The sequence below is a fragment of the Rhodamnia argentea genome, chromosome 7 (assembly GCF_020921035.1).
Source record: "Rhodamnia argentea isolate NSW1041297 chromosome 7, ASM2092103v1, whole genome shotgun sequence".
Lineage (NCBI taxonomy): Eukaryota > Viridiplantae > Streptophyta > Magnoliopsida > Myrtales > Myrtaceae > Rhodamnia > Rhodamnia argentea.
Genome location: NC_063156.1, coordinates 24,905,318 through 24,933,051, shown reverse-complemented (window position 1 = coordinate 24,933,051; position 27,734 = coordinate 24,905,318). Strand labels below are relative to the sequence as shown.

General features: G+C 40.4%; 4 protein-coding genes and 1 long non-coding RNA gene across 9 annotated transcripts; 2 read left to right on the top strand and 3 right to left on the bottom strand.

Annotated features, from left to right (window-relative positions):
• Nucleotides 1–576: 576 nt before the first annotated feature.
• On the bottom strand, nucleotides 577–17,512 carry LOC125312448 (chloroplast envelope quinone oxidoreductase homolog). Of its 2 annotated transcripts, XM_048282912.1 has the most exons (5): nucleotides 17,360–17,512; nucleotides 16,085–16,226; nucleotides 15,340–15,431; nucleotides 14,402–15,118; nucleotides 577–595 (listed from the first exon to the last, which is right to left on the bottom strand). In XM_048282912.1, the coding sequence occupies exons 1-4, from the start codon at nucleotides 17,429–17,431 to the stop codon at nucleotides 14,429–14,431; spliced, it is 996 nt and encodes a 331-aa protein (XP_048138869.1). In that variant the 5' UTR covers nucleotides 17,432–17,512; the 3' UTR covers nucleotides 577–595; nucleotides 14,402–14,428. The 2 variants fall into 2 exon arrangements, with proteins under 2 accessions (XP_048138869.1, XP_030532764.1); XM_030676904.2 differs by lacking the exon at nucleotides 577–595 and having other exon boundaries at nucleotides 14,348–15,118.
• On the top strand, nucleotides 2,548–3,999 carry LOC115742537 (chaperone protein dnaJ 20, chloroplastic-like). 2 transcript variants are annotated; one of them, XM_030676908.2, is made up of 2 exons: nucleotides 2,548–3,276; nucleotides 3,446–3,996. In XM_030676908.2, the coding sequence occupies exons 1-2, from the start codon at nucleotides 2,818–2,820 to the stop codon at nucleotides 3,467–3,469; spliced, it is 483 nt and encodes a 160-aa protein (XP_030532768.2). In that variant the 5' UTR covers nucleotides 2,548–2,817; the 3' UTR covers nucleotides 3,470–3,996. The 2 variants fall into 2 exon arrangements, with proteins under 2 accessions (XP_030532768.2, XP_030532767.2); XM_030676907.2 differs by having other exon boundaries at nucleotides 2,552–3,276; nucleotides 3,744–3,999.
• LOC115742535 (serine/threonine-protein kinase MHK) lies at nucleotides 4,260–11,721 on the bottom strand. 2 transcript variants are annotated; one of them, XM_030676895.2, is made up of 18 exons: nucleotides 11,542–11,721; nucleotides 10,401–10,730; nucleotides 10,230–10,308; nucleotides 9,618–9,686; nucleotides 9,448–9,537; nucleotides 8,395–8,533; nucleotides 8,156–8,258; nucleotides 7,979–8,031; nucleotides 7,056–7,122; nucleotides 6,782–6,890; nucleotides 6,591–6,656; nucleotides 6,428–6,496; nucleotides 6,300–6,360; nucleotides 5,931–6,038; nucleotides 5,418–5,452; nucleotides 5,166–5,211; nucleotides 4,970–5,045; nucleotides 4,260–4,617 (listed from the first exon to the last, which is right to left on the bottom strand). In XM_030676895.2, exons 2-18 carry the CDS (start codon nucleotides 10,406–10,408, stop codon nucleotides 4,488–4,490), a joined length of 1,308 nt encoding a protein of 435 aa, XP_030532755.1. In that variant the 5' UTR covers nucleotides 10,409–10,730; nucleotides 11,542–11,721; the 3' UTR covers nucleotides 4,260–4,487. The 2 variants fall into 2 exon arrangements, with proteins under 2 accessions (XP_030532755.1, XP_030532756.1); XM_030676896.2 differs by having other exon boundaries at nucleotides 4,970–5,049; nucleotides 5,170–5,211.
• LOC125316045 lies at nucleotides 13,275–25,977 on the top strand. The gene is made up of 4 exons (XR_007199351.1): nucleotides 13,275–13,285; nucleotides 15,445–15,449; nucleotides 20,096–20,103; nucleotides 25,797–25,977. It is a non-coding gene; the product is annotated as an uncharacterized LOC125316045 (long non-coding RNA).
• Nucleotides 24,125–27,616, bottom strand: LOC115742536 (chloroplast envelope quinone oxidoreductase homolog). Of its 2 annotated transcripts, XR_004015579.2 has the most exons (5): nucleotides 27,451–27,616; nucleotides 26,064–26,205; nucleotides 25,302–25,393; nucleotides 24,196–24,965; nucleotides 24,125–24,164 (listed from the first exon to the last, which is right to left on the bottom strand). XR_004015579.2 is itself a non-coding variant. In XM_030676900.2 (4 exons), the coding sequence occupies exons 1-4, from the start codon at nucleotides 27,520–27,522 to the stop codon at nucleotides 24,276–24,278; spliced, it is 996 nt and encodes a 331-aa protein (XP_030532760.1). In that variant the 5' UTR covers nucleotides 27,523–27,616; the 3' UTR covers nucleotides 24,125–24,275. The 2 variants fall into 2 exon arrangements, 1 of the variants encoding a protein (XP_030532760.1); XM_030676900.2 differs by having other exon boundaries at nucleotides 24,125–24,965.
• Between the last annotated feature and the right edge of the window lie 118 nt (nucleotides 27,617–27,734).

Genomic DNA, 27,734 nt, shown 5'->3' with positions numbered 1-27,734 from the left:
AGAGAGAGGATGGCGGATGGGGAGGAGGGTAGCGGTAGCGGTGGCGGTGGCGGTCAAGTTTGGGTTCGAATTGATAAGAAGATTTTGGGTATGAAAGATCTTAGCTTCCGTGCTTCGGTAGGTCTCCGAGATTCTTCGATAACCATTCAATCTCTAAAAAAGATTATTGATCCTTAACTTTTCGAGAAATCCTGCATCGGTGGTTGTGAATTATTTTATCTAGTTCGTGATTTCGCTTGGCTTATATGGTTTATTTGGGGAAAAGATCGAGCTTCAAGAAATAGTGAATGGTCTTGTAAATACACTAATGTATAATTCCCACCAGAATAGAAGAGCTTGCCCCACCCATGAGTAAATATTTTATCACCTAATTAAATTTACTGTTTATACTAATGCATGTATAAATTTAGTGAAGACATTTTTTTTGAAGAAAAATGGCTACTTTGTAGAAAAGGGCACGATGGTAAACGGTATTTTCACGTGACGGAGGATATCAAGTGGAATTAGGATATCGAGAAATGATTATGTGATTTTCCTTAGTCCACTGAATAGCTCATTCTGAATCATAAAAAATAATAATAATAATAATAAATAATTAGTAATTGATGTGGTGTTTGTTCCTTCAAGAATTTGTGACTCGCAACATGTTGTTCCTTTCAAAGTCGCCCCACAAGACTCTTATGCTAACCAAGCCTCAAACTATCAGAGCGATCGGACGAGGATGATTTCAGATACTTTGCTAAAAATATTGCCGGTCAAGATATTTGATCCGTCGAAATCAATGTCTTGAGGATGCTGTGGATTGTCATCAGCTTTAGAGGGCACGACTTTGAGTGTTGAGAGTGATCAGCAATACAAAAGCAAATGAGCAAACGTTGGCCCATCTTTTTCCATGGACTTAAAGGGCCGTCCTTGTCTTCGTTGAGTCGCTGGCCAATCTCAGTTTCTTTATAAAGAATCGAACACATCATATCACGAGCTAACGTGTAACGGCGGCCGACCATATTATTCACTTTACCGCCCTCCGTTTCGACTCGTACCTAAATGTTTATGTTGTTTATGGTATCGTAATTTTCCCTCCAAATTAAGCTCTCTCGCTATATCGAAGCACCATAAGTCACACAATTCGCACGGCTAAAACCTTGACCCAATCCAAGCTCAGCCCCTCCTCACCGGCATGGCCCGTGATTGCTGGCCTCGGTTCAAGGTGACTGATGCTATAGCCACTTGAACAGAGAGAGAGAGAGAGAGAGAGAGATGCAAGCATCCGTGGTGTTGGCCAAGGATGGCGAAGGGCCTCGTGATGGCGAACGGGGCGGAAGGTACCGGTGATGGGTTGAGTTTGGATTCGAATTGATTAATAGATTTTGGGTTTGGAATGAATGTAGAATTTCTAAGGGTGCAATGGTAACCGATATTGTCACGTGCTAAGGTTACTAAGTACAATTAGACTATCGGAGCGATCAGACGAGGATGATTTCAGATACTTTACTAGAAAAATTACCTGTCAAGACATTGATCCGTCCAAATCAACGTGCGAGGATGCTGTGATTTGTCATCAGCTTGAAGGGCTCAACAATTATAAAAAAACAAAAAAAAAGCAGCAATGTCGGCCCATCTTTTCCATGGACTAAAGTGCCGTCCTTCTCTTCATCGAATCGCTGGCCAACTTCAATTTTTTTTAAGAAATCGAGACGCATAACAAACAACGGCCGTCTATGGTATTCGCTTACCGTCCTCCGGTTTGTTAAAACATATTCTAAAACGCCTTCAATGTGTTGGGAAATGGATATTAGAATAAACTTATGGGAAGACTTTTCATAATCCAATACGAAATTACCCTCACGTCAAGGATCTCGTTTCGACTCGCACCTAGATCTTAATCATATTCATGGTATCGTAGTTTCCTTCTCATTTGAGCTCTCTCGCAATGTCGAAGCACCATTCGCCATGGAATTCACACGACTAAGACCTTAACCCAATCCAAGCTCAGCCCCTCCTCGCCGACAATTCACGGCCCATGATTGCTGGCCTCGCCACTCTGCTGCCTTGACCCGAGTCATTGACGATCGCTCCAACAGATCCCGTCTCTCCCTTCATCCCTACTACTCCGTCATCCAAGTTTAAGTATTCAATTATTGGATCACATTTTTCTTTAACGGTTTAAGTTTTCAGAAGAATTAGAGTTTTGTAGCTTCACAAACCCTAATTTCGTCGAAGGTCACGCGTGCACAGGTCTTAGTGGCCTATATCTCACGATATAGCCAACAAACCCTAATTTGCAGGTTAATTATGTGTCAACTTGATTATAATTATAATCCCCCATTTACCATGTATCCACCGATCAGAAGGAAGCGCTGTGACGGTGGCTAGGCGCCTTTTCGTCCTTTTCGATCTTTATCTTTGATTGCTTTTCATGACACCGCACTGGGAGCAGATTAAATTCCAAGGAAAGCTTGTCGCGTGTTTACCGAACAAATTTGGACTTCACTTCGTTACAATTGGGAATCCAAAATATTAACGACACCGTTTTTGTACACGGATCAAATTTTTTTACATACGGATCAAGTCATAGTCAGCCAACACGTGAAGATAAGAAGATTAAATTCGTATCGAACCCAAATCTAATCCAAACCTCAAATTCAAAAGGCATTTTGAGTTACCATCATCACGCATGGCTGCTCTGGTCCCCACTCCCAGCTGACGCATTTTGCCCTTCATAAATACAGAGGCGGCAGACTCGTTCCCTCTCGTGCCAAAGCTAAGACATCGAAACTTCCACTTGTTTCCCCAGCAAAAGCTCGGAGAGAGAGAGAGATGAGCCAGACCCAGTTCCCCTTGTGCGCAAAACTCAACCCCAAGTTCGTGCCCGGACCTTGCGTCCACCCAAGATCCACTACCCATTTGCCAAAACCAGGCCTTTTCGTCGGAACTTCATGTGGGTCTTCTTCTTCTTCTTCTTCTTCTTCCGCAAGATCAAGAACCGCTTCGAGAGCCGCCGTTGTCGACCTCTGCGTGGCGGCGATGGAGGCGGATAGTTTCTACGACCTGCTGGGCATCTCGGAGAGCGGGACGGCGTCGGAGATCAGGCGAGCTTACAAGCGACTGGTCCTAAAATACCACCCTGACGTGTCGCCTCCCGGCAGGGCCAAAGAGTACACGAAGAGGTTCATTCAGGTGCAGGAGGCCTACGAGACGTTGTCCGATCCGACAAGCAGAGCTTCGTACGATAGAGATATGGCCTTTGGCAGTCGGAAACCATTCTGTTACGTACAGGTATTTGCTATCTTCCTTTTTCATATTTTTTCACCTTTTTTCATGTTGCTGATTTTCTAAGTTGCACCGTGTTAGGTTGTTGAGTATGGTCTAGGGTTACGAGAATCTAGTTGTTCTTGTCAAGCAGCTTCGGTGTAAAGTATTGATATCTGGATGCTGTCTTCGAAAGATTGAGAAAGGAAACTACACATAAGTTCGGACAATCTTATCGGCAACAACATTTCATGACAAAAATAATTGGTTTCTGTCCTACTGTAATCGACCGTCGTACATGTCGGATATTGCTCTTAACATAAACCCACTTGCTTGTCACAAGGGAAGAATTGGTATTTGAGTGTGATGACAGGGGAGAAACCAATCATATGCTTATTATGAAGTTAAGAACTTGTCTTTCACCGTCCGGCATTTTTGTATGCTCCAGAGCATGAAGTATACTTACTTGGTTACGTCATATCGCCATATCGCAGGCGCGACACGACTCTGCGGAGTGGAAGCTTCGGTGGGTGTCTCAAATCAATGAGCTATTGAGGAGACGCGCGGAGAAAGATCTCCGCCGTGAGAGCATGTCCTGGGGAGCTCGAATTCGCCGGCAAAGAGACAGTTGAAACTAAAATCACTCTATTTATGACACTGCAGAGAATGAAATCAATGGTCTTGATCTAACGTAAATTGTGCTCCAATGATCAATAAATTCACAACGGGTGGGGATGTGTGTCCGCATTAGCCAACGAGAGTTCATCAAAATCCATTCCCCCCCCCCTCCTCCTTTTTTTTCCCACAGCAACATTTCACGTAAGTCACTCTCATAACCTGCCACCCAAGCAAAACCTTCCAAAACAAGAACACTCCTTAAAAACTCAGATGTGCAATATTCCACAAAATGGAAAGTCTTAAGCAGCTCTAGGCAATCGCTTTCTGAGACAGCAGTTTATGTACCCACACGGGCAGCAATTAACTTTGCTACCACTTGGCTGCGAGCAACCTAGAAAAATTTGATTACTCTATTGATGTAAACGCAAGAATGAAGTCGAGAATCCTGTACAAATCTTCTCCTCTCCACATTCCAATTTGTTCATCGTGTATTTCCGAACTATACTCCCCAAGAAGCAAGTGCATTGCGGGGCATGATGTCCTGTTGAGCTTTACAGGAAGGAAAAAAATGAAAATAAATTACAGAGGTCATTGTTTTTGACATCGATGCAATTTGTTTCTCAAAGCCAATGACCCTGCTGAAAAGAAGAGGGCATGGCCAATAGAGGGCAGTCCAAGATACCGGGCTGCAAAGAAGAAAGAGTCAACCCAGTTGACTGCGGAACTCCAATTGACGGATGCCGTATTGAACTGTAGCAGCACACAAGGATAATTAGACATCATTTCTCTGAAAGCACAATCTACTAGTAGCATAATAGAGATTTGTTTCCAACCTAAGCTCAATAACTACAATGCTGTCTGTAATGAGAAGTTATCCGTATTACTGACAGTTGCTTGCACAACTGACTTTCATTGGTTTTACCGAAGACAAAACATTCATCATACATTTACTCCAAGAAAAGTCTTGCATTCTTATTGAAAAACAATCCCCTCAACCAACTATATCAACATCCTGGTATAACTTTTGCATATGATCATATGGGAAAAGGTTGTCACATTTGTTGTGCAAGTGAAAATTGTACAATTTCAAACATGCACTTACCTAAAGGATAGTGACAATGAAGAGTCGACTGGTGCCTGAGTTTGATTTTGGTTGGGAGAGAGCAGCGACCAATAAACTGAAACACCAAAACCACAATATGTGAATGACAGCTAATCAAAGACATGAGATATTAATACGCAACACTAAGCTTCAGAGCAAAGAAAGGAGCCTCCTCCATATTAAATGCTACACTTGCCTGATGATTCTGCACAATCTTTATAGTCGGAGCCAAAAAAAATATCCTGCAGTGTGAAGTTCAAACTAGTTTATAATAACAGTCAAAAATTACTCTTCAGACAGAAGCAATAAAGTACAACGATTCTATGTAACAAAAAGTCTCTTTACTATGTTTCTGAAAAGCAGTATTGAATAAGGAAACATAGTGAACCCCATTATTAGCACGTTCAAACAATGATTTACACAAAGCACTTACAAAGTTTAAACTCACCTTTGCTATTCCCTGGGAAACGTTATGCACCAAATCTGCCAGAATCATGCAATGAAAAGAAAGATGATTGCCAATAGAAATCAGATGGGGAAGGAGAAAGATGGGATTGGAAGCAAAAATTCGTGTCAAACTAATGCAAGGGAGATGGGCGCCCAAACACAAGTCAAATTGAGCATTTGCAGAAAATGACAGGAAGAATGTATTATTTATCTACTCTAGAAGCATGTAAAGGCAGATTACATATTTCTGAGAGGAAGTGTGTGCATGGTTTCAAACTATCATGTGAGTTTATGCATGTAAGACCTCAAAATCCTCTCGAACGGATAAGTGAATTTGAACTTCACAACTGGATAGCAGAGAAGTCCTATAAATATATCTTCAGATAAATATTGAAAGGACAAAAAGTTCACTTGATGCGTATGAAGATGATCTCAACCGTGAGCAATTCCCATAACTTCTCCAAATTAACACAAAGACAAGCATCAACTGAACACGAAAACTAAAAATACATACCTCCCAAGTTCTCATTACTTGGCCTCACTGCCAGTGTCAAGCCAAGAAAACAGTCATCAGGTTGGTTGCCAAAGTCCCACAGGTTCAACTCAAGGTTTGGGATTGCACCTACAGCAAAGTCTGCTTGGTAAGACTTCTTTCAAGCACCTATTGCTTTTCCCATACTTTGCTTTGACTTTATTTGACATTGAAAACCTGAAACCTTTCAAACTCTAAGCCTACAACAGGCTTTCATATTTTAAGATTCGATTTTTTTTTTTTTTCGAATTTTGAAGTGGGAGTAGAATGATAGGCAAAATACAGTGAAAATTGTTAAATAAATGCCGCTGCATCAAGGACTCCACAAAATCTCAATTCTGCAAGACTCACCCATCTTATCCAGCTTCCTCTCATATGGATCACGCAGAGGAAAAGGAACCCGCTTGCTAACCTGTGCATTGGGTATTAACAAAGCATTCCCTGAAGGTGAAAAAAAAAGTAAAAGCAGGGATGCTTACATTGAAAAAAGGATGTTGAAGCGACTGCTCAGCGGTTGGCCTTTTTGAAGGGTCCCATGAGCATAGTTGCTAATATCGGTCAAAAAGTACCATCTGTTAATTTAGAAGTCCATCTCTAGCAAGAAAAACACGATCTTCTATCCTACAATAGTTCATTCCTCACCATTATGAGATCGATTGCTTCCGAGCTAGCATTGGGTATCATAGCAGAAAGATTGGCTGGCAGAATCTGGCCAGAAAAACTGACATCACGACATTGACAAAATACTTCCAGAGAAAAAAGGATCGTAGGAGTAAAAAGAGGGCAGAGGATGACAATAAGGGAATTACAAACAGATTAACTTCAATACTCACCTCTGTAGAATTGATATTAATGAAGGGAAAAATACTGGTTCCTTCAGAAAAAGGAGAACAATCCGGCATGCCAAGAACACAGCATATCTTGTACAATTGATCAGTTTCACTGGCCACAAGAAATTTTTTTTTTTAAGAGATTATAGGGGTTATATCTGCAGATAATTCTCCAAAAGTAATTTTTAAACTTCAACGCAACTTGTACTTATGATTCGCTGGACAAATCACAAACAAATTCCGAAGATAATTGTGGAGCGAAAATATTAAAAATCACCTTTCACCAGGAAAAATAGGAGACAACGTGAACAGTTCAGCTAGTATCGCACCAACGGCCCACATGTCTGTAGAAAGTTCTACTTCATTAGACATGAGTATAACTAGCTTCTTTGAAATGGGATATGGAAGTCTGATAAACAGCAAACAAGCAAATACATAAAACTCATATAGATGCTTCACAAGAATTTGCTTAGTATGATCCAAACATCACAAACACAGAATTTACACACATAGGGACACTAAACCGTTAAGTGCATGAGAACATGGGCACCTGCGTAAATCTACAGTAACAGCATAAAAAATCGTCATGAGAAGTACGCTTCTCATAGCAATGAAGTATGTTCCTCTTACAAGATACAAGCATACCCACTAAGCACAAGACCTGATTGATGATCGCCTAAGCAACCATAACACTAAATGAGACAATATGTAGGCGAATGCTTTCCTTCTTTTACATCACACGAGCTAACCACTAGTTGTTTTCCAAAGAACAGTGAGAGGTATTAAACTCATTACACGAGATGGAATTTCAATTTTCAACTAATAAGCGAATGAATAACGTCCATAATGCGTGCCAGGATCTAAGATACCAGAGAATATGAAATTTCACTATGTATGAACAATCTTGGTCCTGTACACTGCACACAATAGATATCATATGGAGCTGTTCTCTTGCATGCAGTTGTCATTTTAGTGTAATGTGCTCCACTGTACGCATGATTTGACTATCTTGACATACAAAATTTCAGTTGCTCATTTTTGGTTCATGGCATGCATGATAGACAAACTTCCAACAAAATAACCTCCAAAATGATCATGACAATTCAGCATGCCGACTGCATGATATGAAGTCAGATTTCGACATAGAATGACAACTGCATTAAAATCTCCAGGATAGACTTCTATGTACGTACAACATACCAATTGCAGGAGTATATGACGATGACTGCAAGAGAACTTCCGGTGCTCGGTACCTACAAAAAATAAGGCACATGATCATATGTAGCAACTCAATCACGCTATTCGCATTAACCAGAAGCTGACAGATGCATTATGTAAGCAAAAATTACCAGAACAATTTGGGTAATAGAGACTCACCAACGTGTGGACACATATTCAGTGTAAGGTGGCATGGAAGCCACTTCTCTAGAGAGTCCAAAATCAGCAATTTTGAGGACATCATCAGTCACAAGCAGATTCTCTGTATGAAGGAAATATATAGTCTAAAACTCAAAAATAAAAATCCTCAAGCATACTAAAGATGCTAAATGAAATTGAACCAGGGAATTGAGCATGCATAGGACCAAACAACAACTGCACCGATATTAGAATTTTACCTGGCTTCAGATCCCGATGGAAATAACCTACTTTATGCATGTGGGCAAGACCTTGCACCAACTGAGATACAAAGTTACATATTTCTCCCTCTGAGAAAGGATTTTGACGGTCTCTCATTAGCTGGTACAAGTTGCATTCCTGACAAGATTAGGAGCCCATTAAATTTTTGCTTCAATAGTCTCACCTTTCATGTGCTAACCAAACCACAGAAGAATGGCACTTTTCTGGAGCTGCAATTTTGTTTAGTCACAAGGGAACTTGAACATAACAACGTACATAGTAATTGACAAATTTCATGCAGTTAGTGCTGCATGTGCGCCAAAGCATCTTTGGCATTCTTGGTTTGAAGAAATTTTCTGGGATGTTAGTTAATAAATTCCATGGTGAAAATATTTCATCTCACAACTCCACCCTTTACACAAGCTGTAGGTCGATCATGTAAGAGAAAATTCTGGAGCTGCACTTTTCCTTAGTTCCAACATGGAACTTCAAGAAGTCCTGTTCTACATGTGCACCAAAGCAACTCTTAACCATCTTGCTTTAAAGAAATCTTAGAGCCGGTAATCAACAAATCATTTTCTTGGAATACCGTATTATGCATTTGATGAGAAGACTTGGATCATACTGCTGATCATCTGAAGATAAAATCTTAAGCAGTGGAGAAGTTTTAGTTCTTGCCACTGTTAATGTTGCCACTAAAAAATTAACAAACAATAGTTTTCATTTTGAAGAAAATGTAGGAGATATCTTGAACCCATTTATTTCTTCTGTTCTAATTAAAAATAATTCCTCTGCTTTCAAATTTACTGGTAGAAAATAACTCCAAATTCATGTCAGCAAACTCTAGGCACAATATTTTATGAGGCTGTAAATATGCCTTATAAATCGAGCACAGCAGTAAAATATCAAGGAGAGTTTTGTGGAAGGTTCTTCCCTTAAAAGTAAATTTAGCGGCTAAATCATTCTGTACTAAAAAGAGAGTACATTAACCATTCCTATTAGATGCCAAGTAAATTACACGAACATCTGTAAGGGGAAAAATGCTCACTCACCATGTACTCAAAAATGAAAAACAGCTCATTGTTTTCTCTGACAACCTCCTTCAACTTGACTATATTGGGATGATTCAATTTTCGTAGGGCCTACAGAAACATTAGTTATAATTATTGACAAGCTTCATAAAATAGATTTATAGCACAGTATTCTGTAATATCTGAAGTACCTTAACTTCCCTAAGATTCATGCACTCTTCCCAATAGTAGAACTTCCTCTTCATTTTCTTAACAGCAACCTGAGATTGTGAAAAGCAAAACTAAAAGCATTACGACTCCATTGATTAACAAATGCCCAAGGAGCTCCTCAAACCGCTGTCCCACCCCAAGACCTCTATATGTATGAACATAGAGTTTCAATGAGTATGAAAGTCAATCAAATGAAGGCCTGAGAGGAAGCCACAATGATAACCATAAAAATAAAGATCCTAATCCCCATCTACAGGGAGACAGATGTCAAATACCATGCTACGGTTTCCAGAACTGCATGTTCTGTTTGGATAGACTATTTCATACAAAAAAATAACGGAAAAAAGAAAACCTAAAAAGTTAAGTCATGGTAACATAGCCAAGGATCCTCCAATCTTATAAGACTCCAAAAATGGCACCATCTTGCCAAAGCCAGCAAATGAATGCAGCGAGCACAATCCGCAACTTTTGCTGCTTGATAAAAAATATCATTATAATGTCCAAAGGAGGAGGTTGGGAAACAAGATAAGTGAAAAAACATGTAAGTCGGCATGATGTGCTACGTAATTTTTTTCCAACAAAAGATCCCTTACAGTTTCACGTGTCTCCTTATTGAGGGCCTTATAAACGCTACCACAGGTGCCATCTCCAAGCTCTCCCAAAATTTCGTATCTGGAATATAGACAAACAGGTGGATAGTTTGTGTGATTTTATCAAAAATTATGTTAGCAGTATCGAACTTAAAGCAGTCAGAAGCAGCAAACCTTTCCATTTCTCGTGTTGCAGCAAATGACAATCAGCACTTTCTCAAGGGACTTCCAAAAAAGACAAAAAGCAGGTCTCTACACTGTCAACGCAGTGCAGGCCACTAGTTTGTGAACACTTTCTGGTGTTATTGAGTCGCACAAAATATCCAATCTCGTGAACATCGGACTTTGCATTGGAATGATTGAGCATTAGGGACAAAACCCCCAACATGCTGCAACTTCCAACTAGCACACTCGGACAAGATGCATCCAACTTAACACAAGATCGATCTAATCAAAATTTCTTCACATCCTTCAACTGTGGCCCATTTAAGACGGAGAAGCAAGCTGCAGAATGAATCAAATAATTTATTAAGAACTCAACAAAGCAAGGAGGCACATATTAGCTGGAGTTGACCATGAATCTACTGTTTCGCTTTCCTACGGGTCCTTCACTCTCCTGGCTAATACCGAGATTCATTCTTTTCGCTTTCCTTATACATTGTTATCAAAACAGAAAAGCAATGTTAAGAAAATAGAGAGAAAAATTCAAATCTCCAATTGCATACTCGATACACTAAGATAAACAGCAAATCAAATAATCTTTCTGAACGAGAAAGGATTGTCTCTTATTGATCTGTTTGTTTATTCTGCCCACGCACGATTGGAAAACCAAAAAGGAAATAAGAATCCTACTTCCGCAACAGAAACATCGGATTCTGGATGCATTTACCAAACGAAGCAAAGTAGGAGAAGGAGCGCCCCAGAAACACAAGATCAGTCCTTGGAAGGCAAAACCGTTTCGAAATTGGAAATCACGACGAAACATCCATCGAACTCCAATAAATGAACTCGTGTTGCAACTCACTCCGACAAGCCAAGATTTTTTTTTTCTTTTTCATGTCATCCTAAGCCAAAACTCCGAACTCACTCAATTCCTCAATCCTATTCTCATCATCAGTTCCTTATCTTTCCCCCAAAAACAAGCAGCCCACGGCAGAAAACTCCAAAGCGCATTCCAACACGATCGGACAATCGAACAACGTAACCTTGTCAACGCCAAGAAAACGAGAAGAGAGACAGAGAGGCGGAATAGCATAATCAAAAAAGATTATCTGCGAACGACAGGAGCCAAAGACCAGGAGATCGTTAAACTCACCATTGATTAGAAGGAGAGAGAACCGAGGTCGAAGAATCTGACAAACAACGAGAGAGAAGAAGAACGCCAATGCGTGAAACCATTCAAAACGAGAGAGAGAGAGAGAGAGAGAGAGAGAGAGGATTAGAGTGTTGAGGAAGCCATTGAAGAAGAAGGATTCCGCAGCAAAGGAGAAGAAACCAAAGAAACATAAAAATAAATAAATAATAAATAAAAACTTCAAAACAAAATAATAATCCATAGAATATTTAATTATTTCAAAAAAGAAATATAAATCGGGATAGCTTGGTAGAGGTGGGGGTAACGCGGGGTGGGCCCCACGTGGCAGTATTCTATTGTATAACATCTAATTACACAATTGTCCCTGTACTACTTCTTTAATTTCGGTGGTGCACCGGCAATGACGATACTGACCCGCCCCGGGCAGAGGAGGTGGTGTTGGTGCCATCGGTTATTAGAGGTCTAGTTTATGGCCTTGATCGTCAATCCGGTTCGGGTCCTTTTGTTTTGGGGAAATTTCAATTTGCCCCCTGTGAGCCCATTTTCGCAAAACTAACCCATCAACTTCAATACGTTCAATTAGGCCCCTATGTGCTGACCAAATGTGGGTCATCGAGCCCCGTGATTTATTCGTAGGTGGGAATTGTGGACGGCGGTGACTCGCACGCCCATCTCACGTGCGGACTCGTGCCAATACGAGGGTGTTTTTGAAAGAAAAAGTGAAAGATAGGGAAGACATTATGACTTGGACAAGAAAATGAAGGCGGATTTAACAAAGATTAGGGTTTCCACGCCAAAAAAGAGTGAGATGGACAGAGATTTGACGATGGATGAGTATTAAGGTTGGGGTTAATAAACAGATTCCCTTTTGTTATGCTCAATTTGACCTAAAACATTTGGATAAGGGTTTTAATTTTCTAAAGCACGACACCCATTGAGAGTTTACGTGATTTCTTTGTTTTTTTTTTTCAAAATTGATAGAACTCATGAAATCTGTCGAATTGGTATAAATATGATGAATAGGTTTCGGATCTAAAATTTGAAAACTGATTAGTACATGGTAGGGCAAAGGTTTAGAATCATACCCAAACCATATTTAGCCCAAACCCTATACCTACCAAGTAAAATAGTTAAGCCAATACACATGTAATAAATTGTATGTATGTATGTATGTATGTATGTATGTATGTATGTATTTTTAGATTTTAATGTATTTGAAGAGTTTGTTTATTATTAGACAGCACAATGTCTCGTATCATCCATGCGTCTGTGTTTTTATGTTAAATCTTGAATGCATTAATCATAATTAATAGCATCTTTTGTTTAACAAAAGTACGAGGTGAAACCTATAAAATTAACAGATTCCAGGATGGTTTTAAGATCCTAAAAGTCAGGTTTCAATTCAACAAACTTAGAACCGATGTCTTTCAAGTTAGGTTCTAGGACGGGTAGGGAATTGTTTACCATGTCCGGCTGCAATGGATTACTGAAGCTTTTATGAAACAAGTTTAGATCTAAAGAAAGAAATTCTAGATGAATATGAGTTTTAATGGGCTTAGATCAGTTTAGACCAGACCCGTTTTCTAATTCTTTGATTTTAATAGTAAAAATAAACAATCAAAAGGGAAAGAAAAAAGAGAAGAATCCGAAGCAGCTCGGTCGGAGCACTGCCGTCGTTGCCACCTCCGGTGAACATCCCAACAAGCACAAGGAATGTGACTCCAATGACGATCTCCACTCTCATGTTTTTCGGAAAAAAAAAAAGTCAAAAAAGTCATAAATATACTGCATTTATGCCAATTCGATCCTAGATCCTTTTAATTGTGTCAATTCAATCATAAACTTTTGCTTTTACGCCAATTGAGTCCATTCGACCAATTTTGATTGGAAAAAACCTCCGACGTGAATATCAATTGTCTTAAGTGGCACGGCCGGCGTTGATGTTATTTTTTTAATTTTTCTTAATTTTTCCTTTTTCTTTTCTTTACTTTTCTTTTTTGATTGAAAGCGGGGGTCGAGTGACAATCCTCGCCGACCCTCAATCAAAAGAGAAAAGAAAAGAAAAGAAAAAGGGAAAATTTTAAAAATTAAGAGAAATTTTAAAAAATAAAGTCAACGTCGGCCGTGTCACTTAAGACAATCAACATCCACATTAACAATTTTCAGTCAAAATTGGTTAGGATAAAAACAAATGCAAAAGGTCATCAAGTCCTCGCCGACCATTAGGAGAGAGCCTACAAGCCGTCATTGGTCGCTAGCAAGGGTCGCCCAAGCGAGGCCAACCCTCGCCTGTGGACGTCAAGGGTGGCCTCACTCAAGTAGGACGAGGATGACCCTCGCCTAGCCCTCTCCAACCATTGCTTGAGATCGGCCACCAGCGAAAAGGAAAGGAATAAGCAAAAGAATGAGATAAAGAAAGAGAAAAAGAAAAAGAAGCAGAAAATCAGAAAATTTTTAAAAAATTATCAACATCAACACCAGTACACCACATCCGATGGCCTACGTTGATTGAATCGTCAAATCAATATTTCCAGTCAAAATCAATCGAAAGGCCTACATCGTCGCTTATGACTCAATTGACACAATTAAACAAATTATAACGAAATTGGTACAAAAACAAATATATTTAGGACTTTTTTTGATAAGTTTCCCCACGATGCCCATTCTCGGTACTCCCGACAAAATCGAGACTGATAAATTCTCCGACCGACGCAAGAGAAAGCCATACCTCCTGATGTATTTTTGACAGCGGAAAAACAGGGACTAGGATTGAGAACAACTGTCTTGACACGACACACGTAGTAGCCAAGCCATGAATAAGCAACACATTATTACAGACAATACACAGGAAAAAAAAAGACTGCAAAATAACACCAGCACTTAAGTCTTATGGCGCCACAATGATCTTGCCAGTGGCGCGACCACTCATAGACTTTTCCCAACCATCTTCAGCTTTGCTCAGCGGATGCGTCGAGTCGATGAAGGTCTTGAGCTTCCCTTCCTTAACCAACTTGACCAGCAATTCCAGATTCTCACCCGTGAGCGTCGCCATCATCGGCACGAGCTGCTTCTTGGAGAAGGTGAGCTTCTTGATAGCGAATGTCGCCATGCCATTGACGCTCGGGCTGAGATCTATCACTTTGCCACGATCGCTCAAGTTCGGCTCGTAAACCGACCAAGGGAAAGCTTCCGCGCAGTGGACCACGAAGTCGTACTTCCTGCCGGATGGGCTCTTCAAGGCAGCTCCCTCCGGGGTCTTGTAGTCGAGGACCTCGTCCGCGCCCAGGCTCTTGACAAAGTCGACGTTGCGAGCCCCGCAGGTTGCGGTCACGTGCGTGTTCCCCAGCTTCGCGAGTTGAACCGCGTAGTGGCCTACGCCGCCCGAGGCAGCGGTGATCAGGATGTTCTTCAGCGGCCCGCTCCCATCGAGTTTTACCCCGGCAATTTGGGTGAGGGCTTGGAGAGCAGTGATACCGGCCATGGGTAACCCTGCCGCTTCAGGGGCTGATACTTCCGGTGGCCTTGCCACTGTTTGGTTCTCCTTCGCAACGGCGAACTCGGCTAATCCACCTCCTGCCTGTCGGATTATCATGTAAAAGCACAGAATTGTTTATCATCAGGCGGCCTGAACTAGCGCGTAGGAGTTCACAAACCGACTAGGAGAGCAATCAATTGTGCCAAGAATTCTCTCCGTCTGTGAAAATGTCATCTAGATTCCAGTTTGTGATTCGCCATCATAGCAACATGCAATCAAAACTCAAAGGACCAAGAATGCAAAACGCGAAGGATGAACATTACAAGGAGGCTGAGGGTGGCTACGACTTTGTCGCCGGGGTTAAATTTCTTGACTGCTGGTCCAACCTTAACAACCTCTCCTGCTACATCAGAGGCTGTAAAATGAAGGCAAAGTGACAAGAGATACGAAGTTAGCACTAAATATTCAGCACACATGCTTAACAGCATAACCGGCCCGTTCATGAAGCTCAGAGAGATTGAGCACACTGCAAGGCAAAAAGAAACATGCCCCATCTCCAAATCATTCACACTTACATACAAACACGATATCCTGCCCACAATACCATATACCAGCATTCCCGACCCGGACCCAGCACGTGCTCGCGCACACACAAACGTAACATTCCAGGGCGCATGAACATTCGGGAAGCAACCAACCAGTATGGCAATTGCACATCGTTTGAAATGGGTCACCGCGGTTTAGATAGAGAAAAACAATGGCAGACACTAATACTATTAAGCAGTAAATTGTCTGCATGAATTGGTTCTTATCAGCATTCTGTAGTCACAAAATAGTGATAAAGCGGACAAAAGCAAACAACATGAGTGAATCGGCCCGAAGTAGTAAAAAACAGAAAAAGATGAATGAAGAAGTAGTGCAACTACATTGACTGTATTGACTATCCGAGCAAACATGAACAGTCTTTAAGTAATGACTCTTTACCCAAAGATCCATACATTTCCGAAAACCATCACACTTATTCTCAACAAGGTGGGAACAAAGCAATTTCCAGTTTCGACAAAATACCAGGTATCTGAGGGAACTTGCGAGGAAGAAATGGTCTCATCTTTCCGTTCTGCATTTTCCAATCAAAAGGGTTTATGCTGATCGCTTCTAGTTTCAGCAAAACCTCATCCTTTTTAGGTGCAGGAACCGGTACATCCACATGCTGCAAGAAGCACAAGAACAGGTTATCATGGCTTGTTATGCAAATCGAAAAGACAGATCAAACACAAATAACTCGATAACCCAAATCACTTAGCACGTATCTACACAAAGAAGAACAGAGGAGACATTTGTAACATCAATCAGATCCTACGATTAATACCCGTCAGCTCACACGAGCTAGGAAAGAAACAAGATCAATTAACTTGAAAAGGATCACTTTTTCACTGTTTTATGCTAACCAAATTACCGACTTTACGCAGTCTAAGGAGCATCACTCCAGCCAACATGCATTGTGACAGAACACTTAAAGGGATCTTACAGTAACTCACAAGACTATATCTAACGTATAAGCATCAGAATATGTCTGTTACTGGTCTTCTGGTATAGGAGCAGATCATATTCGGAATCTAGACTTCAAATAACCAGATAGATATTCCTGTCAAAAAAACTTAATCTGTTTGCTTCATCATCGATGGGTACGGTCACACAGGACAAAGAAATGAGAAAACAAAATCCTTCGCCGAAAAAGGACTGAAAAGAAGATGCACACGCTACCATCAAACACTCAATAAGGGAAACAGATAAACGTGACAAGAGAACTATAAGCTTGGGGATTAATTTGTGCAACTTTATTCACCCTTACACCAAAGCTCTGTTCACGGGGGGCGTGTCGATCGATGGAGTCCTTACGTATCCACTAGAAAATCAAAATCGCGAGCACAGCCTGACCGAACTCCGTTGCTGTGCTTGCACAAAAGTCATGATCTTGATGGCATCACCACTCAATTTTGATATTCCGGATTCTCAACCTCTGACTCAATTGCTAAGATTCAATAAATTAAGAACAAGTCTTCATTTGAATCCCAAGAAGTCCAACAAACTAATATTCCCAAAACCAACATACGAGAACACCGAACAGCTTCTTCCTGCTGTTCCATAGATGGAACAGCAGAATCTAGTAAGCAGGAAAGAAAGGCTAGCTTCGACATTTGCACTGAAGCGACAACAATCCATCGACATCATCAGTTGCCGGAGAACATATAAAACACAGTACGTCCATGCAAACTTCACTGTGTCAACACGCGCACGTGAATATGAATCGCGAGACGATCGAGAGAGCCGAAACATTCGCACCTTCAACCCGGCGGCTCCTCCACCGTAAGACTCGTAGCAGACCGCGCGCATCGTCGGCTTCTCCTCCGCCATTTTCGATCCCCGAAGCTCCCCGAACTGTGCGAAGATCTAAACAGCGAGCGAGAGAGGTTGAAGAAGATTTTTCAGACCGGGACACGTTGGGTCACTGGTCAGAGTCTAGATAGCCGCGGGTTCCCATTTTCGAATGACTGGAATGGCCTCACTTGGATGGGACAGTTCCTAAAGTTTGTGGGTGGAAGGTTCGGAGAGGGGAGACGAGGCGAGGGCATCATCGGAATCATAATTTGATTGCTTCTTATCGTCATGAATGATGTGCCGATCTTCTTATCGGGTCAAAGAAGATGATAATCGGACAGCCCCCCCTAGACCACCGGCTGTCCACCATTGTGCAGACACAGACGAGAGAACATGAACCGCATGTTCTGCCAGCAGCAGTAACTCGGGCCTATGGCCGACAGATAGGTAGATCGGATAGAATTTGGATTGAATTAAAAATGATCCGATCCAAAATAATTCATCTAACGCGCTTGGACTCATTTACACACGATGCAAATTTAATGACCATTACGTATTTAATTCAATCTATGAAATCTGTCTTTTACCTATTTAACTTGCCTTATATCTTTCATATGTATACTTTACTTGTATGAAAAATTCACATCAAATTAAAAAGTAAATTAGCACAATAAAAAAATGTTGCTAAATAAAGTAAAAAAAAAAAGTAACCAAAAAAAAAATTTCATCGAAATATTTTTGTTAATTAGAAAATTTGTGCATGTGTTGTGACGAAACATACTCTGAATGCATACTTCATTAATCCAAGTTAAGTTAATCCCTTTCTTTGTCCGTCAAATCCATCAAAATCCCTCAAAACCCCATTTTTTTTTTTTATGATGCATAAAACGTTCTAAACTATTTATTTATTTTTCCCATGTATTTGTTGTACTCTTTTCTAAATTTGCAATTCCAGAACGATCGTGAGCGTGGTGATTTGGTCGGAAACTTATTCGCAGAGTCAATAAGTTTCCACCTTGGTAATTTCCATTTTGCTTCCGACCAAAAAATTTTCACTTTGCTGTAAATAATCACACCATAATTTAAATGAGATTGAAAGAAAGGGGGAAGAGGGGGGGGAGAAAAAGATAAAAGGAAAGGAAATAGAAGAAAAGCTTGCCCTAAACCGACCTGACTCGTTGGAATATTAGAACAGAAAACAGATGAACCATAACAAGCCACATCACCTCATTGACTCAGTTGAAAAACGAGCCACTTCAATTTAAACCCACCCCGAAGAAAAAAAAAATTTAAACCAACCTTTTGACCCAAAAAAAATATATATATATTTTGGACCCACCTTCTATTCCTAAGCAGCCTTTAAAATATGTGACCTTGTAGCTGGGTCTGATATGCGTAGGGTGTAAACCCATTTAGACCCCATTTACATGGATAAGAAGTGGGTCATAGACCCATTTTGACAACTCTACTCGGGGTACGGTTCTTATCGCTCTTTTTACTCGTCTAAGGAGAACATTCCGTGGACATGGAGCTTTAGATTCCGATCTTCTACCGAAGTTTATGTCTCCCAAGTATTTTGAACCGGCTGCTCCCCTGCTCCGGTAAGAAACCGCACGCATTAGCTTCGTCGCCACCATTTCCTATCGAGAAGCTCCCCAGCAAACACATGATTCGTCAATGATCGCGACTTCTGATGAAAGGGTATTATTATCTTGACTATGGTATTGGCGAGCTTTTATAAGCTTTTTTTCAACATAGTATTTTCTATCCGCATTGTCAATGGAAAATTAACAAAATCAAAGTATTAATTTCGATAAGTAAGATGAGAAAAGGAAAAATAACTTTTCATATTAATTTGTATATCCAATTTTTTAAGAATAAAGTAAAATTTGAATTTTCATCGAGTATGACAATTATCACTATCAAAGCTAGGAGGCAAATTAGAACCAGCATTAAATATCAACAACTCAACCTTAATTTCGATAATAGACCACAAATTCATTCCGCAAAAGTAAAGTAAATCAAGCGACAAAACTAGGGTTTTTTTCCAATTTAATTTTTTTTTAAAAAATATTTACAAAAATATTTTTTAAAAATAAATATTAACGGATTTGGGCCTTGCTCCGCAGCTGGGCTGCTCGGCAGTTGGGTTGCCGAGCAAGCCCATCTCCTTTTTTTTTTTTTTTTTTTTATAAATTTCATTTTTTAAGTGTTTTAATTATTTATATTTATAATATTTTCGTATTTTTTAACATGTTTATATTTATTTTATTTTTTTTTCGAAGCTTATCTTTATAACATAATTAGTAATAATTAATACAAAAAATTATTAAGATCTATAATTCATAAATAATGTTGTAATTATGTAATTAATTGAAAATATTCACATAAGGAAAATCCTCAATACCAAACGAAAAGAAACCCTAGCCGCATTATAAAAAATAGAGCCCAACTCTCCGCGTCACGAACCAAATCTCAATTTTTTCTCTATTTTTTGGGCCGCACAAAAATATGTCGGGTCGGGTCATAAACCGGACCGGGTACATAAAATTCAAGACATATATTAACAATATATGAAATTAATTGAAAATATTCATAATATAAAATTGGTAAAATATTCATATAAATAATGTTGTAATTATGCAATATTTCCCGACAATGACCTAAACTTATACTATGAAACTCAGTGAATAGCTTGAGTGATGCAGGTTATTCTAATACGTCATCTTGAAATTTCAAATCCTTTAGCTTTATCCGCCTTCTCATTATCCTCTCTCACAACACGACGGAAATACTATTAGGATTCTTTTTCCTTTCTTAGAGTATATAACGCTTGGCATCATAAATCGTGGAAACTTGAATCGTGCATTCTTGAAGTTTAGATGAGCAAAAACTGCTAACATGTATATGAAGACTTAGATATGAAGGTATCGCTAAAGCTCCGATAAATTGCATTTTGCTCAGGACAAGAATGAACCTCCCCCTGAAGGCCGGTTACCAGAAGCTACAAATGGTTAGTTTGCTTGCGGCAAAGTGCGAGAAGATTATTACCGGTGTCTATGCCTCAATGAATTAACCTCTTATTTCGGGTCCCGACCGTCTAAGACAAGTGTTTGGTCAGATGGGTCTTAGCGATAAAGATATCGTTGCCCTATCCGGTGGCCACACTCTGGTAAGTCGATCGATCGAGCGGGTTTCACTCGGGATTACAGTTGAGAACCGAAATCTCAAAATATAGCAAATATAAATAATTTTATATTATGAATATTTTCAATTAATTTCATATATTGTTAATATATGTCTTGAATTTTATGTACCCGGTCCGGTTTATGATCCGACCCGACATATTTTTGTGTGGCCCAAAAAATGAAGGAAAAATTGAGATTTGGTTCATGATGCGGAGAGTTGGGCCAATAGGCCCAACTCGGAGCAAACCAACAAATCTCCTTTGTGGTACGAACAAATCGGCGTGGGGGTTCGGGGGCAACGCCCCCGAATTTTTTTTTTTTTTTGGCTCTATTTTTTATACTGCGGCTAGGGTTTCTTTTCGTTTGGTATTGAAGATTTTCCTTATGTGAATATTTTCAATTAATTACATAATTACAACATTATTTATGAATTATAGATCTTAATAATTTTTTGTATTAATTATTACTAATTATGTTATAAAGATAAGCTTCGCAAAAAAAATATAAATAAAATAAATATAAACATGTTAAAAAATACGAAAATATTATAAATATAAATAATTAAAACACTTAAAAAATAAAATTTATAAAAAAAAAAAAAAAAGGAGATGGGCTTGCTCGACGGTTGGGGCGTCGAGCAACCAAGCCGGCCCACCAGGCCGGCCGCTCGGCAGCCCAACCGCCGAGCGAGGCCCAAATCCGTTAATATTTATTTTTAAAAAATATTTTTGTAAATATTTTAAAAAAAAATTAAATTGGAAAAAAACCCACAAAACTACGGGTGGTAATTTTATTTTTTTGGTGTTGATCGAGTCATCACTTAGTAGAGTACACATAGATTAGGAAGCACGAACATTTTTCGAGGGGCTTTCGTGTCGTGTTGGACACCGACATGAGTCCGTCACTCTTCGATACACGATCGATACGTGGTCGGCGTTCGGGACACTCTAGCAACACAGGGCTCTACAATTATCTTACCAATGGCGTCATCGCTTATAGATGTGATCATAGTCAACTATTTTAAAAGTTTAAGCTGTTACATGAAAACGCATGGAAATATTTTATTGGAGAGGTAAATTTTGATGGGACCACAACTAACTACTCTAAAAACTTAAGCTAATAGAAGAATGCGTGGTTTAATATCTATATATTCTAACGGCCGATATCTTTACATGCCACAAGAAACACAATGAGGTCCGAGAAGTAGAGCAACCGTAAGCGGAAAACAGCATTACTCATCATCATCATCATCTGTAAAACATGAAAACAAGATCAAAGGCTGATGCAGCGTAAGCTCAACCGAAGAGACTAACTAAACGTTGAACTTAAGCAAGTACGACACTGAGATTGATTTTATGTTCAAGAATATTTTTTAAAAAATGACTCTTTATTCCCCTCGGATTTTCATGGCACTGGCATGCGATCTAGCAGGTACGAGGATTAACAGTGATGCGGTCCAGAGTTTCCCGCTTCATATCGTCGAGAAATAAACATCTCCGCACCAAGAACCCAAGAGCAGACCACGTTTCGCACCTTCAGGCCGGCAGCTCCGCCGCCCCAAGACTCATACCAAACTGCGCGCATTAGCTTCTTCTCCGCTAGTTCCGAGAGGACATTCGGAGAGAGCGAGAGGAAGGAGGGAAGATTTTCCGGGAGTTTGGCACCACCGACCGATCCTACAATGGCAAAACACGTTCCAGAACCGTCGTTGTTTGCCTTACTGGAATAGCTGAAAATGGCGCCAAACGTGACTCCACGAGTGGGAGGAGTTCGGTCGAACGCAAATCTTATGGCTTTACTTCATCGTTAGACCTGATCCGAGTGATCGTTACTCACACAACACGTTGCACAATTTGAACCCTATAGAGATTATCGGTCTCGAATTAGGCCAATTGTATTCGAGTCGTTTTGCGTGTCTTCACGACAGACAATCTTGTCGTCTTTGTGTCCAACCCGCCGGATGTAAAATCAATTCCAATTCATACAATCCATTTGAATTTACGAATTAATGTCGATACAATATTTATGCGACCTGATTAGACATAATTCGCGAGAAAATCATGTTGTCTATATAGTTCCTTATTAACATTTTGAATTGACAATAATTCATCAATTACCAAGTCCTCGAGATTGGTACACATTTGGATGGAGCGTTAGGATTTTCAACTCACAAACTAGAGGTTAATTATTCAGATCTTACAAACTGCTCGGTGTCGATCACTTGGACAAGCTGAAAGCCTGAAATTAACAGATTTATGAGACTTGCAGGGGTACTTCACGAACCTCTAGGTAGAGGGCGCCTCCGTTTAGGCCCTTGTTTTATAAATGAAAAACTCATCAACTATGAATCTGGTTGTTTAATCTTAGTTGGTGATATTTTGTGACACATTGACGAGGTTTAGTATCAGATTTGTGTTGGCGTGTTGATTAAGTGTCATGACAGGTCATATAATTTTATTGATCCATGAACTTGTTATTTATCCATGCCATCCCGACAAACCTTTTAAATTTCTAGTCATTTTCGTGTTTCTTAAGCCGATACCATTGACTAATGACATCGTGTTTGAATTGATCTACTCTCGAATCGACACGACACGAACACACACATATTGCCCTCCTTCAACAAGATTTGAGGATCCATTCCGCGAGTCCTTCCGTTGAGAAGATTACCAGACAATTCCACGTGATTTTCGATGCCCTTAAATGTGCACATGTACGGGTTGACAAATTTTAGGGTGTCTACTGTCCGACAATAAATTACAGTAGAAATCTCACAGGCTAATTGTCTACTTTTGATCTTTAAACTCGTGTTTTCTCCCGAGTAAACTCTTTGAAACTTTTAGCCCGTCTAATCAAGTCTTGAATTAGCATAATTTTGGATGTGGCATCTGACATAATTAACGATCCTGCCACTCACAAAGCACATACATATCTAGAAATGCGGATTCGGACCTTCCGATACGGTGTCTCTGCACAAAGAACTAAAAGCAACGGGTCTCGCACCTTCGAACCGGTGGATCCCCAACGGAAGAGCCGTAGGAGACTCCGTGCACTAGCTTCGTCTCTGCCATTTCTGATCTAGAAGTCGCGATTCGTCGAATCACGGCTTCCGACAACGTCTCCGGCAAGATATGCTGCTGTTGGCAGCGTTGCCGATGGCCACCCTCTCTCGTTTGGCAAGGGGAAAGGTATTAGATCTATGGTCAATGCAAAATTAACAAAATCAAACTATCATATGTAAGATGAGAAATGCCTAAATAATTTAGATCACAAATTCATTACCTATAAAGTAAGGTGAACATAACGAGTGACCAAAATATAGATGGTTCTACAAATTGAAAACACTATTATCAATCCAAAAATTTCCACACGCTGTACTATGGTTAGACTAAATAAGCTTAAATTGAACATGATTTGCCCACGATCAGACATATATATCCGAAACCCCACAAGTACGAGAAACGAGCGCGCACAATGTATTGAACTGTATAAAGCTGAGCTTAGATAGGCCACAACAATATTACATTAAAAGTATTTCATTATAATGTAAATCGCTCTGTTCAAAGTAATATTACACTTCCACCAATAATCTTTCTAAAGGTGAAAAAGGAACAAAAGAGTTCAATAGCATTCACAGCAAGTAGAAAATCATTATCATAGACAACACGCACAAAAAGCACCGGCAATTAGTCCTATGGCTCTACAATAATCTTACCAGTGGCGTGACCATTTATAGACTTCGCCCAAGCATCCTCGGCCTTGCTCAGTGGATACTGCGAGTCTATGACGGTCTTGAGCTTCCCTTCCTTGACCAACTTAACCAGAAATTCCAGATTCTCGCCCTTGGCTGTTAATAGCAATGGCACGAGCTGCTTCTTGGAGAAGGTGAGCTTCTTGAGAGCGAAGGTCAGCATTGCACTGGCATTCGGGGTAATATCTATCACCTTGCCACACTCGCTCAGGTTCGGCTCGAAAACTGACCAAGGGAAATCATTTGCGCAGTGGACCACAAAGTCGTACTTCTTGCCGGATGGGCTCTTCAAGGCAGCTCCCTCTGGGGTCTTGTAGTCGAGGACTTCGTCAGCGCCAAGGCTCTTGACCAAGTCGATGTTGCGAGCCCCACAAGTAGCAGTCACATGTGCGTTTCCTAGCTTTGCGAGTTGAACCGCATAGTGGCCAACGCCGCCTGAGGCAGCGGTAATCAGGATATTCTTCAGTGGCCCGCTCCCATTGAGCTTTACCCCAGCAGCTTGCGTGAGGGCCTGGAGAGCAGTGAGGCCGGCTACTGCTAAACTTGCCCCTTCTGGTGCGGATACTTCAGGTGGCCTTGCCACGGTTAGGCTCTCATTTGCAACGGCAAACTCAGCAAATCCTCCTCCTTTCTGGCAGGTTATCATACAACATCAACATCAACACAGCATTAATATCACCTTTATCCCAAACTAGTTGGGGTCAGCGGTCGATGAACCCAAAAATAAATAAAATAAAAGCAATACCGATTGAGGGAAAAAGAAAATTATATAGCCTGAAGGGTATAACATCAGACAGCCTCAACTAGCATGTAGGAGTTCATAAACTGACCAAGAGAGAAATCAGTTATTCCAAGAACTCTCGCAATTTGTTAAAAAGTTATTTTAAATCCAGTTTGTAATCCATCATCATCGCAGAATACAATCTCACCAACAGAAAAAATGCAAAACATGAAGGGTGAGCATTACAAAGTGGTTGAGGATGGCTACGACTTTGTCGCCAGGTTTAAATTTCTTGACTGCTGGTCCAACCTTGACGACCTCTCCTGCTAGATCGGTGGCTGTAAAATGAAGGCAAAGAGACAAAATATACGAAGTTACACTTATATTCAGCACACATGCCTCACAAAATAACTGGTCCATCAATGAAGCTAAGAGAGTGAGCATAATAGAAGGCAAATCATTGACACTATACCACAGAAAATGACGTCCTACCCTCAAGACCATCCCATATAATCTAGTCACCAGCATTCCCAACACGGACCCAGTACATGCTCATTCACACACACACACACCAACACAAGCATTCCTGTCTGCACGCACATTCCGGAAGCAAACAAACAATAAATCAATCAAAATGGCTCACAGCCTAAGTTTAGATGGGGATAAACAATGAAACACATGATACCTTAAGTAGCAAAATTGTCTGCATGAATTAGTCCTCGTTAAGATACTGTAACCTAGTCATCTCTTCAACACAATAGTTTCACCAAATCAGTGACAAAGTGGACAAAAGTAAATACCCCTGAATGAATTGGCCCAAAGTTTCTAAAGAAAAAACAGATGAATGAGGAGATAATGCAATTAAATTGACTATATTGCCTACCCAAGCAAATATGAACAATCTTTAAGAAATGACTCTTCCCCAAAAGGATCCATACATATGGGAAACCATCATGCTTCTTCTCAACAAGGTAAGAAAAATAGCAGTTTCCAGTTTCAACACAATACCAGGTATGTGAGGGAACTTGGGAGGAAGAACTGGTCTCAACATTCCTTTCCGCAATTTCCAATCAACAGGGTTTATACTAATCGCTTCCAGTTTCAGCAAAACTTCACCCTTTTTAGGTGCAGGAACAGGTATATCAACATGCTGCAAGAAGCACAAGAACAGGTAACATGATATGTAATCCAACTCAAAAGCGCATATGACATCAGTTAGCACGTATCTACACAAAGAAGAACAGAGGAAACATTTATAACATCAATCAGATTATGTGTTTAACATCTGTCAGCTCAAGAAAGAACACAGAAAAAAAAATAGATCAAATAACTTGAAAAAGAGCACTTTTTTCACTGTTTTATGATACCCAAATTCCTGACTTTATGCAGTCAATGGAGAAACACTCCAGCCAACATGTGTTGTGACAAACAAACATAAGAGCAAGTTATTTTACATTAGCTCACAATAGTAGATATAACATATATAAGCATGATTATACGTCTATTCCCAGGTTCTGTCCGTCTTCTTTTGGCATAGGAGCAGATCAAATTCACAATTAGCCTACACATTAATAGATAGATATTCCTGTAAAAAACATGTCCCGTTTGCTTCATCATCGATTTTTCTCTACACCAACAGGCAAAAGTCTCGACTGGGTCCAGTTACACAGGACAAAGAAGTGAGAAGAGAAAATGCTTGGCCAAAAAGGGACCGAAAGAAGATGAAAACTCTGTCATCAAAAGCTCAACAGGGAAAATGGATAAACGGGACAAGAGGACTATAAGCTTGGGGCTTAATAGGTTCATTCGCTCTTACATTAGGAGATTGTTCTCCAACAAAGGTCTTATCTGTTTCCAAAGCTCTGTCCCTGAAGGTGCGTCGGTCAATTGAATCCTCACATATTCATTAAAATTCAAAATCTGTAGCACAATCTGACTGAACTCCCTCGCTGTGCTTGCGCAAAAGTCAAAATTTTAGCCCCCTTTAGCATTACCGCTCAATTTTTTAAGTCCCGTATTCTCAACTGTTGACTTAACTACTTAAAAAAAAGAAGAAAAAGTTGTCGGCTCAATTAAATAATTTGACAGAACAGGCTAGCAGAACCTAAAAACCAACATACGAGGACGCGGAGCAGCATCTTCCTCAGTTTATTTTCGAGCAGCAGAACCTTAAAAACAAGAAAGGCCAGAGCTCCAACATTTTCACCAAGGTGACCACAACCCATCTACAGCACAAGTTATCCCATAACACATAATCATAAGTCGTCGATGCAAACTTCGTCACTTCAAGTTCAACACAGACACGGTCTGGTGCTAGTTTCATATCGCGTATATACGTATGCGTGTGTAAAGAGATGGGTCCCGAAGACGATCGAGAGCCCGAAGACATTCGCACCTTCAAGCCGGCGGGTCCTCCGCCGTAAGACTCGTACCGTACCGCGTGCATCGTCGGCTTCGTCTCCGCCATTTCCGATCCCGAAGCTCCCAGAATCGCGTGATGATCTGAAGAGCGATAGAGCGAGAGGTGGGAAGAAAGATTGTTCTCGTGGCACGAAACGAAACTGGGACCGTCCGTTGGAAGGCGAACACGTATAAATAGCCGTTGGATCTCTTTCCCGGATGACTGGAATAGCCTCGCTTCGGTCGGGGGCGGTTTCTGTAATTTTCGTGTGTTGGGGA

Excerpts from the sequence above, each read along its gene's own strand:
- LOC115742537 (XM_030676907.2), top strand. The coding sequence starts at position 2,818 with ATGAGCCAGACCCAGTTCCCCTTGTGCGCAAAACTCAACCCCAAGTTC. Across the intron at positions 3,277-3,743 it reads AACCATTCTGTTACGTACAG|GCGCGACACGACTCTGCGGA; the intron begins GTATTTGCTATC and ends GCCATATCGCAG.
- LOC115742535 (XM_030676895.2), bottom strand. Across the intron at positions 9,538-9,617 it reads TGAATCTTAGGGAAGTTAAG|GCCCTACGAAAATTGAATCA; the intron begins GTACTTCAGATA and ends ATGTTTCTGTAG. Across the intron at positions 6,497-6,590 it reads AAGCAATCGATCTCATAATG|CAACTATGCTCATGGGACCC; the intron begins GTGAGGAATGAA and ends GACCGATATTAG.
- LOC125312448 (XM_048282912.1), bottom strand. The coding sequence starts at position 17,431 with ATGGCGGAGGAGAAGCCGACGATGCGCGCGGTCTGCTACGAGTCTTAC. Across the intron at positions 16,227-17,359 it reads GAGGAGCCGCCGGGTTGAAG|CATGTGGATGTACCGGTTCC; the intron begins GTGCGAATGTTT and ends TGCTTCTTGCAG. Across the intron at positions 15,119-15,339 it reads TAGCCACCCTCAGCCTCCTT|GCAGGAGGTGGATTAGCCGA; the intron begins GTAATGTTCATC and ends ATAATCCGACAG.
- LOC115742536 (XM_030676900.2), bottom strand. The coding sequence starts at position 27,522 with ATGGCGGAGACGAAGCCGACGATGCACGCGGTACGGTACGAGTCTTAC. Across the intron at positions 25,394-26,063 it reads CAAGTTCCCTCACATACCTG|CCACCGATCTAGCAGGAGAG; the intron begins GTATTGTGTTGA and ends TTCATTTTACAG. Across the intron at positions 24,966-25,301 it reads TAGCCATCCTCAACCACTTT|AAAGGAGGAGGATTTGCTGA; the intron begins GTAATGCTCACC and ends ATAACCTGCCAG.